Source organism: Oncorhynchus mykiss, chromosome 32 (genome assembly GCF_013265735.2).
Source record: "Oncorhynchus mykiss isolate Arlee chromosome 32, USDA_OmykA_1.1, whole genome shotgun sequence".
Taxonomy (NCBI): domain Eukaryota; kingdom Metazoa; phylum Chordata; class Actinopteri; order Salmoniformes; family Salmonidae; genus Oncorhynchus; species Oncorhynchus mykiss.
Genome location: NC_050572.1, coordinates 39,569,854 through 39,583,822, shown reverse-complemented (window position 1 = coordinate 39,583,822; position 13,969 = coordinate 39,569,854). Strand labels below are relative to the sequence as shown.

The 13,969-nt window shown below is 41.5% G+C and overlaps 1 protein-coding gene across 1 annotated transcript; it reads right to left on the bottom strand.

The window, feature by feature from the left end:
• Nucleotides 1-10,585: 10,585 nt before the first annotated feature.
• On the bottom strand, nucleotides 10,586-11,426 carry LOC118946503 (protein S100-A1-like). The gene is made up of 3 exons (XM_036971586.1): nucleotides 11,401-11,426; nucleotides 11,039-11,205; nucleotides 10,586-10,800 (listed from the first exon to the last, which is right to left on the bottom strand). The coding sequence occupies exons 2-3, from the start codon at nucleotides 11,180-11,182 to the stop codon at nucleotides 10,663-10,665; spliced, it is 282 nt and encodes a 93-aa protein (XP_036827481.1). The 5' UTR covers nucleotides 11,183-11,205; nucleotides 11,401-11,426; the 3' UTR covers nucleotides 10,586-10,662.
• Nucleotides 11,427-13,969: the final 2,543 nt, after the last annotated feature.

The following is a 13,969-nucleotide window of genomic DNA, read 5'->3' as shown; positions in this document are numbered from 1 at the left end:
AATGGAATGACATGAGGTATTGCATTGAGTGCTGAATGTTGTTGTGAGGATATAAAGCATAATAAGAGTGGTCCAACAGGGCAAAAATGCAGACAAATCAGACACCTGAAAAAAAAATGTTAGCAATCTGTTTCTGGTAGCCTTGGCTTTACTGCATCAACATCAGCATGTAATATGTCATAGGCTATAAAAAAAACATGTTAACACAAAACACGCTGACATGACCTCAGACACAGTATACTCACTAATAAGAACCAGAGCGTCCATCATAGAAGTGAGCGTTTTCAAATCCGACTCTTGCCTCCTTCGATGCAAATGCAAAGTGCCATAAAGGCAAATACTGCAAAATAGAAATTCATAACTGCTATTTAGATGGAGTAGGCCTAGCCCTAATATGGCATCGGTTTTGAGCGATAAGATTACTGAAACTGGACACACGCACGTACTGTAGGGCTACAGCAGTTCACGATAGAAAAATGAATCCAAATGGAAGAGAGACATTGAATTTGTAATGAAATGAAACGGAAACGACCACGAAAATACACACACTGTTCCAAATGCTGCCAGATGATGCACTAATGAGACTCACCGAGCGCGCAGATGTCCCCCAACCTTCCTTTATCGAAGCGCATCAGACTCGGAAAATCTGCCGATTCAGGGGCCTCTGTCTCTGCTATACACGGTATGTAATATAATCGGGCGGTGGTGAGAAGGGCTGCAGTAGTCACACCATGCACAATAAACCCTGTTTAAAAAGAGTGGTCTCTAAAATAATTTATTGCAATAAAATTAATCAGATATTTTACGTAGGAAATTGCTACTGCTTCACAAACAGAATAAAAAGAGCACTGTAGTAGGCCTAGCCAATGATCTATATAAACACTAGATTGCTGATGCTATGTATTGGTCAATGAGAGGCCCTGAAGCCATATTGGTTCTCATTAGAATGACCTGTCCTCCATAGGAATGAATGTTATTCTTCAGTTCAAAAATTATATCATATCAGTATACATGTCATTGGTAGTAGCCAACATCCCTGTTAACCACACAGGTGGGATTGCAATGTTCATAAACGCATGCGAAACAATCAGCTTTCCAAACATTGATCTCTGTTTGGGTCTTTTGCCTTATAAGCAGCCAGGGGCATAGGCCTGGGTGGACACAGGCTCACCCACTGGGGAGCCAGGCCCCGCCAAGCCCACCCAATCAGATTGAGCAAAAACAAAATAATAATACATTATTAGTTCAAAAATACTCCCCAGCATTCATTGCGTTACCGATGAGAACTATACAATATGCTCTCCATACCTTTGCTAAGAATTAAATGACGGTGTTTAACATACTACAAAGAACTCTGATTGTAAAATGTCTACACTTTTTAGTCAATAGGCTATGGCTATCCATACCTGTGCATCCCTACTTCTTGGTCACCTACAGTGGGGCAAAAAAGTATTTAGTCAGCCACCAATTGTGCAAGTTCTCCCACTTAAAAAGATGATAGAGGCCTGTAATTTTCATCATAGGTACACAACTATGACAGACAAAATGAGAAAAAAAATATCCAGAAAATCACATTGTAGGATTTTTAATGAATTTATTTGCAAATTATGGTGGAAAATAAGTATTTGGTCAATAACAAAAGTTTATCTCAATACTTTGTTATATACCCTTATATACCCTGTTGGCAATGACAGAGGTCAAACGTTTTCTGTAAGTCTTCACAAGGTTTTCACACACTGTTGCTGGTATTTTGGCCCATTCCTCCATGCATATCTCCTCTAGAGCAGTGATGTTTTGGGGCTGTTGCTGGGCCACACGGACTTTCAACTCCCTCCAAAGATTTTCTATGGGGTTGAGATCTGGAGACTGGCTAGGCCACTCCAGGACCTTGAAATGCTTCTTACGAAGCCACTCCTTCGTTGCCCGGGCGGTGTGTTTGGGATCATTGTCATGCTGAAAGACCCAGCCACGTTTCATCTTCAATGCCCTTGCTGATGGAAGGAGGTTTTCACTCAAAATCTCACGATACATGGCCCCATTCATTCCTTCCTTTACACGGATCAGTCGTCCTGGTTCCTTTGCAGAAACACAGCCCCAAATGATGTTTCCACACCCATGCTTCACAGTAGGTATGGTGTTCTTTGAATGCAAATCACCCCAAAAAATATAATATTATCTGCTATGACTACAAGGTCCGATAGGAATTCAGGGAACTCAATGAGGAACGCTGTATATGGCCCAGGAGGCCTGTAAACAGTAGCTATAAAAAGTGATTGAGTAGGCTGCATAGATTTCATGATTTCAATCATTTCATGATTTCATAGAAGCTCAAAAGACGAAAACAAAAGGCCTCATTTAACAGTAAATTCAGGCTTAAGCCATGTTTCAGTCAGGCTAATCACATCAAGATTATGATCAGTGATTAGTTCATTGACTATAATTGCCTTTGAGGTAAGGGATCTAACATTAAGTAGCCTCATTTTGAGATGTGAGGTATCACGATCTCTTTCAATAATGACTGGAATGGAGGTCTTTATCCTAGTGAGATTGCTAAGGCGAACACCGCCATGTTTAGTTTTGCACAACCTAGGTCGAGGCACAGACACTCTCAATGGGGATAGCTGAGCTGACTACACTGACTGTGCTAGTGGCAGACTCCACTAAGCTGGCAGGCTGGCTAACAGCCTGATGCCTGGCCTGTACCCTATTTCATAGTGGAGCTAGAGCCCTGTCTATGTTGGTAGATAAGATGAGAGCACCCCTCCAGCTAGGATGGAGTCCGTCACTCCTCAGCAGGTCAGGCTTGGTTCTGTTTGTGGGTGAGTCCCAGAAAGAGGGCCAATTATCTACAAATTATATCTGTTGGGAGGGGCAGAAAACTTATTTCAACCAGCGATTGAGTTGTGAGACTGCTGTAGAGCTCATCACTTCCCCTAACTGGGAGGGGGCCAGAGACAATTACTCGATGCCGACACATCTTTCTTGCTGATGTGTCTTTAGAACAGCATGCTCATGAATGAGAGTGCATGCAACCGCGTTCCTGTCCCAACTTCTGAATGCATCAAGAACCGAAAACCTCGCCAACAGGCAACATCTCAAGAGGAGATATTTTGTTTGTAATGCACGCGTTTGTAATTTATCAGTCATATCTTGTGTTGTTTTTGTTTAGAAAATATGTATGCAATTCTTAGACAAACGTTCAACTTTTAAAGAAGAACAGATTTTGTGAAGACTATGAAGACACCTCTAGCCTATGGAGAGAAGGCTTGAGAATGTGTGGTGCATTTGCATCAGTGGATGTCATCCAATATGACAAGACAAAAAAGCAAATATTGTTTTCCTTCTTTACTTGTTATTTTTTCCCCTTCTTTACTCTCACTGTTAATCAAAAAGTATAATTAGAAAAACTATTTGTCGACAAGGAGCCAAATGTCCCTAATCTCAAAGTGGCTCTTAGGCCATTTAGGTGAAACATAAGTATCTAAATTGTTTAATGACATTAAAATAATAGTCAACAATAGTCGGTCTACAATAAAGTTCATAACTCAATTACTACAATAGTACTACTACTACATCACCAACAGACCTACTCCTTACAATCTTCCTGAATTGACTGAGCTGAAATGGAATTGACCCCAAGCCTGGTATCTATCAATATAGAAATAAGATGATTATTTAAACATATTGGGAAATCTTTATACAGAGAATGTCTATCATCCTCATCACCTGGATATAGTGCAGATGCCCATCTGTCACTTGTTTTGGGCTATGTAGTATAGACTATAGATTACAATCTCAAAGACCTATTCCACTGCAAACTCTCTGTTACATCAAACATAAATTACCCCTTGGCTTTGAAATGTGCCTATGTCTCTATTGCTATCTGTGTCTGCACTTCAGGAGCCCTAATTCTCCTTGCATAAGCACTTCACATAGTGGTATGGCCAACAGCCAGCCTGGTCACCGGTGATACAAGTCAGTATTCGATGTCCTTCCATGTCGGAGGACGTCGGGAGATGACGTGGAAACCAGGCACTTACCTTCAAGTAGGTTTTGGTTTTGCTAGGGTGTTGTGGAAGGGGATTGTGGATGGGTGTAAGCCTCTGATTCCAAAGGTTGCAAGTTCAAATCCAGAGATAGAAAGTTGTTTTTTAGATTTTTGTTTTAAGCCTATGCCAAACCATTCCAAGTTAATGCCTAAACTTAACCTTAAACACTTTGAAATTTGACGTTTGAGAAACATGGATGAACATCTAATTCTGATGTGAGACTGAGAGCTAGCTGCAACAGCAACATTCTTGTCATTTGTTTTCACTCTCCTCTGTGGTGCCCAGCTGTTGCTTTGATTGACAGGCCTTCGATACAGTCTTTCCAAAGAATGTCCATGTGCTTATTGCTTCCTTCAAGGCACACGCACACGCATACACGATAAACTGTACACTGACTCATTAGCTCACAGATTAGTTGAAAAGACCAGGTTGTGTCAAAGCTACTGAAATGACATCACTGAAATGTCATCAGCGATCAGTGGAGTAGTGAAGGGTATTTGTATTATGGATCCCAATTGGATCTGCCAAATCAGCAGCTACTCTTCCTGGGGTCCAGCCAAATTAAGGCAGTTAATAAAATTTTAAAAACATTACATTCACAGATTTCACAACACACTGTGTGCCCTCAAGCCCCTACTCCACCACATATCTACAGTACTGTAACGATGTGCGCTGAGAGTCAGGAAGCAAGTTCAGGGAGTGTTTTAATAAATAAACGCAACATAATACAAAACAAGAAACACAAACAACGCACAGACATGAAACTGAAAAAGAAACAATAACGCCTAGGGAAGGAACCAAAGGGAGTGACATGTATAGGGAAGGTAATCAGGGAAGTGATGGAGTCCAGGTGAGTCTGATTATGCGCAGGTGCGCGTGAAGTAGCTACCTAGTAGCTACCTAGTAGCTAATATCAGGGTGAAAGTCACGCTAAGCACACACATACAAACAACAGTAAACCCATCATCAGTACTTTTAATCAAAAATGAACAATTGTCAGTTTTATTGCTTCAAAACAGAAGTCCAAACTCTAAGTGCATGTCACGCCCTGGCCTTAGAGAGCCTTCTTATGTCTCTATTTGTTTGGTCAGGGTGTGATTTGGATGGGAATTCTATGTTCTTTATTTATTTGTTTCTGGCCGAGTGTGGTTCTCAATCAATGGCAGCTGTCTATCGTTGTCTCTGATTGGGGATCATACTTAGGCAGGCCTTTTTCCCACCTGTGATTGTGGGTAGTTGTCTATGTGTAGTGGCCTGCGAGCACTACGTAGCTTTAGCTTGGCTACCTACTTTTTTAAATTTTTTTTATTTTTTTACAGTTAACCCACCGTTTGCGGAAAAATGCATTGAAAGTATATGGTGTGTTACTTTTTTCACCTCGAACAGAGTTTACCTGTAACGGATCCCCGTTACTGCTGCTCATTCTGTTCTCCAGTTCCGAAGGTCTACTCACCGGTTTTCTAGGCTTCACTGAACAGGTTTCATTGTCATAAACCCCGGACTGTCTTGTCTGATTAAACACACCTGGTTCCCATTTCCCCTGATTAGTATGCTATATATGTGCCCTCTGTTCCCTCTGTCGGTTACTGTTCCCATGTCCTTTGGTTGTGTGAGTACCTACGCGGTGGTGCAGCGGTTATAACTTTATAAATTGTGTATTACGGTTATCGGCCCGTGTCGTTCAACAAGGTTACCCTCGCTCTTTTGTTTGGGTACAGCCCAGTGTTTTTGTATATGTGTTTGTTTTGTGTATATTAAAAACCCCTATTGTGTATTCCTGTGCCTGTCTCCAAATCCTTTATACCAGCGTGACATTACCCACCTATTTTTTTTACCACTACATCACAGGCTGCATCATTACATTGCCATACGGTACATAACTGTCGCAAACCATGCACTGCATCACAACAAAAATAATCACACTACACGTTAGCACCTTCTTCTGTGGTTTATCTACTTCTGTTTCTGATACAGCATGGCAAAGCATGTTGGAAAAATTCCACGCATGCGACACACTTCATACACTGCAACCTAGTCCGGCAGATGAGTCGCAGCAGTGCAGATTGCCTCCCATTGAAGTTAATGGATTTGGTGTGCACTAGGCTTAAAGGAACATTCCATTCGGGGTATGATAGTAGGTGCCAGGTGCACCGGTTTCAGTGTGTCAAGAACTGCAATGTTGCTGGGTTTTTCACGCTCAACAGTTTCCCCATGTGTATCATGAATGGTCCACCAACCAAAGGACATCCAGACAATTTGACATCTGAGGGAAGCATTGGAGTCAACATTGGGCAACATCCCTGTGGAACGCTTTCGACACCTTGTAGAGTCCATGCCCCGATGAACAGAGGCTCTTCTGAGGTGCAACTTATTAGGAAGGTGTACACTCAGTGTATTTAAAACATGCCTGTTTCCTTTAGGTCTGGGTTGAATACTATTTAGGCTAACATAACAAATGAATGACCACATTCAATGTAGAGGAATGGGGTGATGATGGGCAGGATGAGGCTATAGCTTTTTTTTTTAAATAGCCTATAGATAGGCCTACAGGGCTATCATATTAAACATATCAATGTGTTGCTGTGTTAAATGTTGGAATGGAATGACATGAGGTATTGCATTGAGTGCTGAATGTTGTTGTGAGGATATAAAGCATAATAAGAGTGGTCCAACAGGGCAAAAATGCAGACAAATCAGACACCTGAAAAAAAAATGTTAGCAATCTGTTTCTGGTAGCCTTGGCTTTACTGCATCAACATCAGCATGTAATATGTCATAGGCTATAAAAAAAACATGTTAACACAAAACACGCTGACATGACCTCAGACACAGTATACTCACTAATAAGAACCAGAGCGTCCATCATAGAAGTGAGCGTTTTCAAATCCGACTCTTGCCTCCTTCGATGCAAATGCAAAGTGCCATAAAGGCAAATACTGCAAAATAGAAATTCATAACTGCTATTTAGATGGAGTAGGCCTAGCCCTAATATGGCATCGGTTTTGAGCGATAAGATTACTGAAACTGGACACACGCACGTACTGTAGGGCTACAGCAGTTCACGATAGAAAAATGAATCCAAATGGAAGAGAGACATTGAATTTGTAATGAAATGAAACGGAAACGACCACGAAAATACACACACTGTTCCAAATGCTGCCAGATGATGCACTAATGAGACTCACCGAGCGCGCAGATGTCCCCCAACCTTCCTTTATCGAAGCGCATCAGACTCGGAAAATCTGCCGATTCAGGGGCCTCTGTCTCTGCTATACACGGTATGTAATATAATCGGGCGGTGGTGAGAAGGGCTGCAGTAGTCACACCATGCACAATAAACCCTGTTTAAAAAGAGTGGTCTCTAAAATAATTTATTGCAATAAAATTAATCAGATATTTTACGTAGGAAATTGCTACTGCTTCACAAACAGAATAAAAAGAGCACTGTAGTAGGCCTAGCCAATGATCTATATAAACACTAGATTGCTGATGCTATGTATTGGTCAATGAGAGGCCCTGAAGCCATATTGGTTCTCATTAGAATGACCTGTCCTCCATAGGAATGAATGTTATTCTTCAGTTCAAAAATTATATCATATCAGTATACATGTCATTGGTAGTAGCCAACATCCCTGTTAACCACACAGGTGGGATTGCAATGTTCATAAACGCATGCGAAACAATCAGCTTTCCAAACATTGATCTCTGTTTGGGTCTTTTGCCTTATAAGCAGCCAGGGGCATAGGCCTGGGTGGACACAGGCTCACCCACTGGGGAGCCAGGCCCCGCCAAGCCCACCCAATCAGATTGAGCAAAAACAAAATAATAATACATTATTAGTTCAAAAATACTCCCCAGCATTCATTGCGTTACCGATGAGAACTATACAATATGCTCTCCATACCTTTGCTAAGAATTAAATGACGGTGTTTAACATACTACAAAGAACTCTGATTGTAAAATGTCTACACTTTTTAGTCAATAGGCTATGGCTATCCATACCTGTGCATCCCTACTTCTTGGTCACCTACAGTGGGGCAAAAAAGTATTTAGTCAGCCACCAATTGTGCAAGTTCTCCCACTTAAAAAGATGATAGAGGCCTGTAATTTTCATCATAGGTACACAACTATGACAGACAAAATGAGAAAAAAAATATCCAGAAAATCACATTGTAGGATTTTTAATGAATTTATTTGCAAATTATGGTGGAAAATAAGTATTTGGTCAATAACAAAAGTTTATCTCAATACTTTGTTATATACCCTTATATACCCTGTTGGCAATGACAGAGGTCAAACGTTTTCTGTAAGTCTTCACAAGGTTTTCACACACTGTTGCTGGTATTTTGGCCCATTCCTCCATGCATATCTCCTCTAGAGCAGTGATGTTTTGGGGCTGTTGCTGGGCCACACGGACTTTCAACTCCCTCCAAAGATTTTCTATGGGGTTGAGATCTGGAGACTGGCTAGGCCACTCCAGGACCTTGAAATGCTTCTTACGAAGCCACTCCTTCGTTGCCCGGGCGGTGTGTTTGGGATCATTGTCATGCTGAAAGACCCAGCCACGTTTCATCTTCAATGCCCTTGCTGATGGAAGGAGGTTTTCACTCAAAATCTCACGATACATGGCCCCATTCATTCCTTCCTTTACACGGATCAGTCGTCCTGGTTCCTTTGCAGAAACACAGCCCCAAATGATGTTTCCACACCCATGCTTCACAGTAGGTATGGTGTTCTTTGAATGCAAATCACCCCAAAAAATATAATATTATCTGCTATGACTACAAGGTCCGATAGGAATTCAGGGAACTCAATGAGGAACGCTGTATATGGCCCAGGAGGCCTGTAAACAGTAGCTATAAAAAGTGATTGAGTAGGCTGCATAGATTTCATGATTTCAATCATTTCATGATTTCATAGAAGCTCAAAAGACGAAAACAAAAGGCCTCATTTAACAGTAAATTCAGGCTTAAGCCATGTTTCAGTCAGGCTAATCACATCAAGATTATGATCAGTGATTAGTTCATTGACTATAATTGCCTTTGAGGTAAGGGATCTAACATTAAGTAGCCTCATTTTGAGATGTGAGGTATCACGATCTCTTTCAATAATGACTGGAATGGAGGTCTTTATCCTAGTGAGATTGCTAAGGCGAACACCGCCATGTTTAGTTTTGCACAACCTAGGTCGAGGCACAGACACTCTCAATGGGGATAGCTGAGCTGACTACACTGACTGTGCTAGTGGCAGACTCCACTAAGCTGGCAGGCTGGCTAACAGCCTGATGCCTGGCCTGTACCCTATTTCATAGTGGAGCTAGAGCCCTGTCTATGTTGGTAGATAAGATGAGAGCACCCCTCCAGCTAGGATGGAGTCCGTCACTCCTCAGCAGGTCAGGCTTGGTTCTGTTTGTGGGTGAGTCCCAGAAAGAGGGCCAATTATCTACAAATTATATCTGTTGGGAGGGGCAGAAAACTTATTTCAACCAGCGATTGAGTTGTGAGACTGCTGTAGAGCTCATCACTTCCCCTAACTGGGAGGGGGCCAGAGACAATTACTCGATGCCGACACATCTTTCTTGCTGATTTATACTCTGAAGCTGTTGCGCTTGGTGACCTCGTGGATAACAGTATCTCTATACTTTACACTCACCAGTTTTAGCTTTAGCCAGCACCATCTTCAGATTAGCCTTAACGTCAGTAGCCCTGCCCCTGGTAAACAGTGTATGATCGCTGGATGAGTCATTTTAAGTCTAATGGAGTCGCCAATGACGAGAGTTTTCAATTTGTCAGAGCTAATGGTGGGAAGCTTCGGCGTCTCAGACCCCGTAACGGGAGGAGTAGAGACAAGAGAAGTCTCTGCCTCAGACTCAGACTCCGACTCGCTGCTTATTGGGGAAAACCGGTTGAAAGTTTGTCTGCTGAATGAGCGACACCGGTTGAGCATTCCTACAGCATTTCCCTCCAGAAACCACGAGAAAGTTTTCCTGCTGCGGGGACTGTGAGAGGGGATTTATACTACTATCTGTACTTACTGGTGGCACAGACGCTGTTTCATCCTTTCCAACACTTAAATTACCCTTGCCTAACGATTGCATCTGAAGCTGAGCTTGCAGCACAGCTATCCTCGCCGTAAGGCGATCGTTCTCCTCTATATTATGAGTACAGCGACTACAATTAGAAGGCATCATGTTTATGTTACTACTTAGCTTCGGCTGTTGGAGGTCCTGACAAACCACGTCCAGATAAAGCGTCCGGAGTGAAAAAGTTGAATGAAAAAAAGTTGTGAGGGGAAAAAACAAAAATAAACGGTAATTAAGTAAAAAAGTAAAAACCGTAAAGGTGTCAGGTAGCAAAGTAAGGTTGGCAACAAAACGCACAGCAACACGTAAACAAGTCTGCAAGTTGTGATCTGAAATGGCTTAAACAGTTTCAGTCATCTACCAGATAACCAGTGCATCTATGTGTCAAACATTCTTCCACATACAAAACCCTTATTCACACAAAACACTCAAAGTAAACACCCGAAAAACCAAATTAAAATTAAACTACCATTTATTCATGTAGAATGTAATGTACAAAGCAGATGGAAGCAGGCAGGTCTTAACATCCAATCACACACTCCTCAACAGGGCACAGTTGCATGCGTAGGCAAGGGATCCAATCAGGGTAATGTACTCCTTGAAGTCCACGGAGCCGTCAGCATCCTGGTCCAGCATCGTCATCAGGTCATCCACTTCAGGACCACCCTTCTGCTCATGCAAATGTAATATAGGATCATTTACATTTTAGTCATTTAGCAAATGCTCTTATCCAGAGCAACTTACAGGAGCAATTAGGGTTAAGTGCCTTGCTCAAGGGCACATTGACAGATTTTTCATGTAGTAGGATCACAAGTAAAGAAACTCTTCATTGAAAGTGATTTTTAGTCCAGGACGATAGGCTTAATTTGTGTTCGGGAAACTGGCCCGAGGTGTTGCAATGACTCACCCCAGCGATGTTGGGCAGCTCTGCCTTGATGAGGTTGGTTAGCTCTTTTTTGTTGAGGGTCTTTGCATCTCCACTACCAGCGTGCTTGTGGAATGTCATGATGATGGCTCCCAGGGAGGCTTCCAGAGATGTGGGCTGTGCCATGGTGTCTGAGGGTGATGGTGATCCTGGGGGTAGAAACTATTATAAGTACTAGGCAAGTAGCTTACATGTGGAAGGCCTTATGTTCTTTGCAGGAATGAAGAGGAATATGTAAGTAAGCACTTACAAAATGAAGAATAGACATGTTAAATTGATAACAGTTACTGTATTATCTTTTAAGGTTCAGTCTAAGAATGTATTCAGTTTCCTGTCGGTCTTACCTGTGTGTAGAATAGGAGAATCTGTCAGGTGCAGAGGGGGTGGAAAGGGAAGGAGCTTATATAGAACAGCACCTGGCCTGTGACACACCCCTTGATTCCATCCTTCTCTCTGCCCTTCCCTGTTCCCTCCTCTCTCTCCTCTCCCTCATCTCTCTCTACGCTACACCCTTCCTGCATGTCCCTGTGTGACCTGACCTTTCATGGTAGCTGCTTTAGCAAATATAAAAATTCTCTGTAGAATTCGCTGTCTAAAAAAAGTATTGTCCATATTAATAGCATCATCCTTAGCCTTAATAGCGTTTGTGTGATTAATAGTTGTAGTCTATACACTAAAGTTGCATAACATGCAACTCAAATGAATACAAAACATTCCTTGTCCTCTCTTACGTTTTTGTGAACAGTATGCCTTCATATATCATGCATGTATCATGCAACAACAACTGCATATAGAGTGAATGGTAAATGGTTTAAGTTATCTAAGTTCATTGAAAGTCTGTTTTCTATTACACTGTCCGTGGCATTTCATTGAATGGCAGGGTGTGTCCATGCTCTCTTTGTCTTGCAGTAAATACTTGCAATCCAGATCAGGTTATATTTGAGTTAATCCTGTTTATGGTTTGTTATAGTGGTGTCATTAAAAGCACAGCCTCTCTAACCTTCATTTAAAACAGGCATTTTTTAAGTCAAATCAAATGTTATTTGTCACATGCTTCGTAAACAACAGGTGTAGACTAACAGTGAAATGCTAAACTTTTAGCCCAGTGACTAAGAGAGTATGAGTTTATACTGTTGTTTTGATTATACAACAGTATAAATATGACTTGGCTAAGTCATCTGAAGAACTGAAGGACTAATGTGACTGATGATAAACCATGAGATTTAAAAACCCTCATAATTACTCACCCCTATCAAAATGAAACCTACAGTTTTATTGCTTCTAATAAGTAGTGTGTAATCATTTTGTAACTTCTGTGAACTTTAATATTTCAAATACACACTGTGGACTCAATTCAATTGTACGCCCTTGGCTGGATTCATGTAGTTGCACTTTTTCCCATGGACAAATAAAATCACAAAATGGTTTTGTGCACTGTGAATACCTCCTTGACATCCTCGCAGGTGGATGCTTCAATTTGACAGATGTTTTTATGGGATACCAATTTCACTTTTCATTTGATGATGATCATTTGATGATGATGATAAGGAGAAGAAGGAAGATGGTATGGATCTTACATGTGGGATACCTTTAATATCAACACATGTATTGTTGGCATTTCTCCTCTTGTGAGAAACATTTCTGACATCTTCTCATGACATTCATTTACAACACATTCATGAGTTGCAAAAGATATTTGATAAATGCCATTCACAGCAAATTAAATGTTTCTGCAAGGCACAAAACACCAGGGAAATCATGACAGTTGCAGAAGGTTTTTGTAGTATAAAAAGAAAGAAAGTTGTATGTTCCCAACAATTGGCTAAACCTAATAACCAGCGTTTCGGCAACACAGTGCCTTCAGGTTTTAGTGTATCAAATATTTATCTTGGGTATGGGCAGTTTGGTTTGGCTGGTTATCTCTCTCTCTGACTTTGTAGAAATTCAAGTTGAACTTGTTTGGTTGTGACATTTAGTTTAATATCATCGGAGTTATACAAATAGAGAACCCTCATGCATGTTAAGCAGCACAAATGATCTCTATCTAAGGTTAAGCCATGGGTAGAAGAGCACAATGAGGCTCAAAGAGCCATTGAATGTCATATGTGAGTCATACACTGATGATGCATAGAGAAATTAAGAGTGGGAAAGAGTTAGGAGCAGGGCCATTTGGAGGCCCAAAGCGAGACTTTGTGACAAACTACATGCAATTCCACTCATTTTGCCCCCTGGAGGTCAGGCCCCTGGGCACGTGCCTTGTTGGTATTCGGCCATGATTTGGCCTACTACAAATTTAGATAGCTGGCTAGACTGGTGTACCAATCTAAAAAGTGTTAGCTGACATGGCTAATTGAGTGGCTGTCAGTGACTGACATAACAAGAGAAACATTGCTGATGCAGAACCAAATTTCAAACAAATACAAATCTTTCGGGTGGGGGGGGTTGCATCCCCCTTGCAGCTTGGGGCCTAAGCAACCGCAACTGTCACTCATGCCTGGAGCAGATTGAGATGGAAAAGGGTGTAGGCAGAAAATGTTTTTTTTATTAGGAAGCTGGGTGTTGTCGCTAGGTGACCCTCCTTATATGCCCATGTCTTTTTGATCAGCAAATTGTCTAACACGTCTAATTTTACTGCTAGAAATGATTAATATTAAGGCTATGTGTGAGGTTTTGGACCAACAGTCAGTTTCCAGATTTCAGTTTCCATTTAACGGATCTGAACAGTAGGCTACGGTTCCCTTGATGTACCATAGGCCTATTTGAAGTTGCGCACTGTCAATACCTCCTTGACATCCTCGCAGGTGGATGCTTCAATTTGACAGATGTTTTTATGGGATACCAATTTCACTTTTCATTTGATGATGATCATTTGATGATGATGATAAGGAGAAGAAGGAAGATGGTATGGATCTT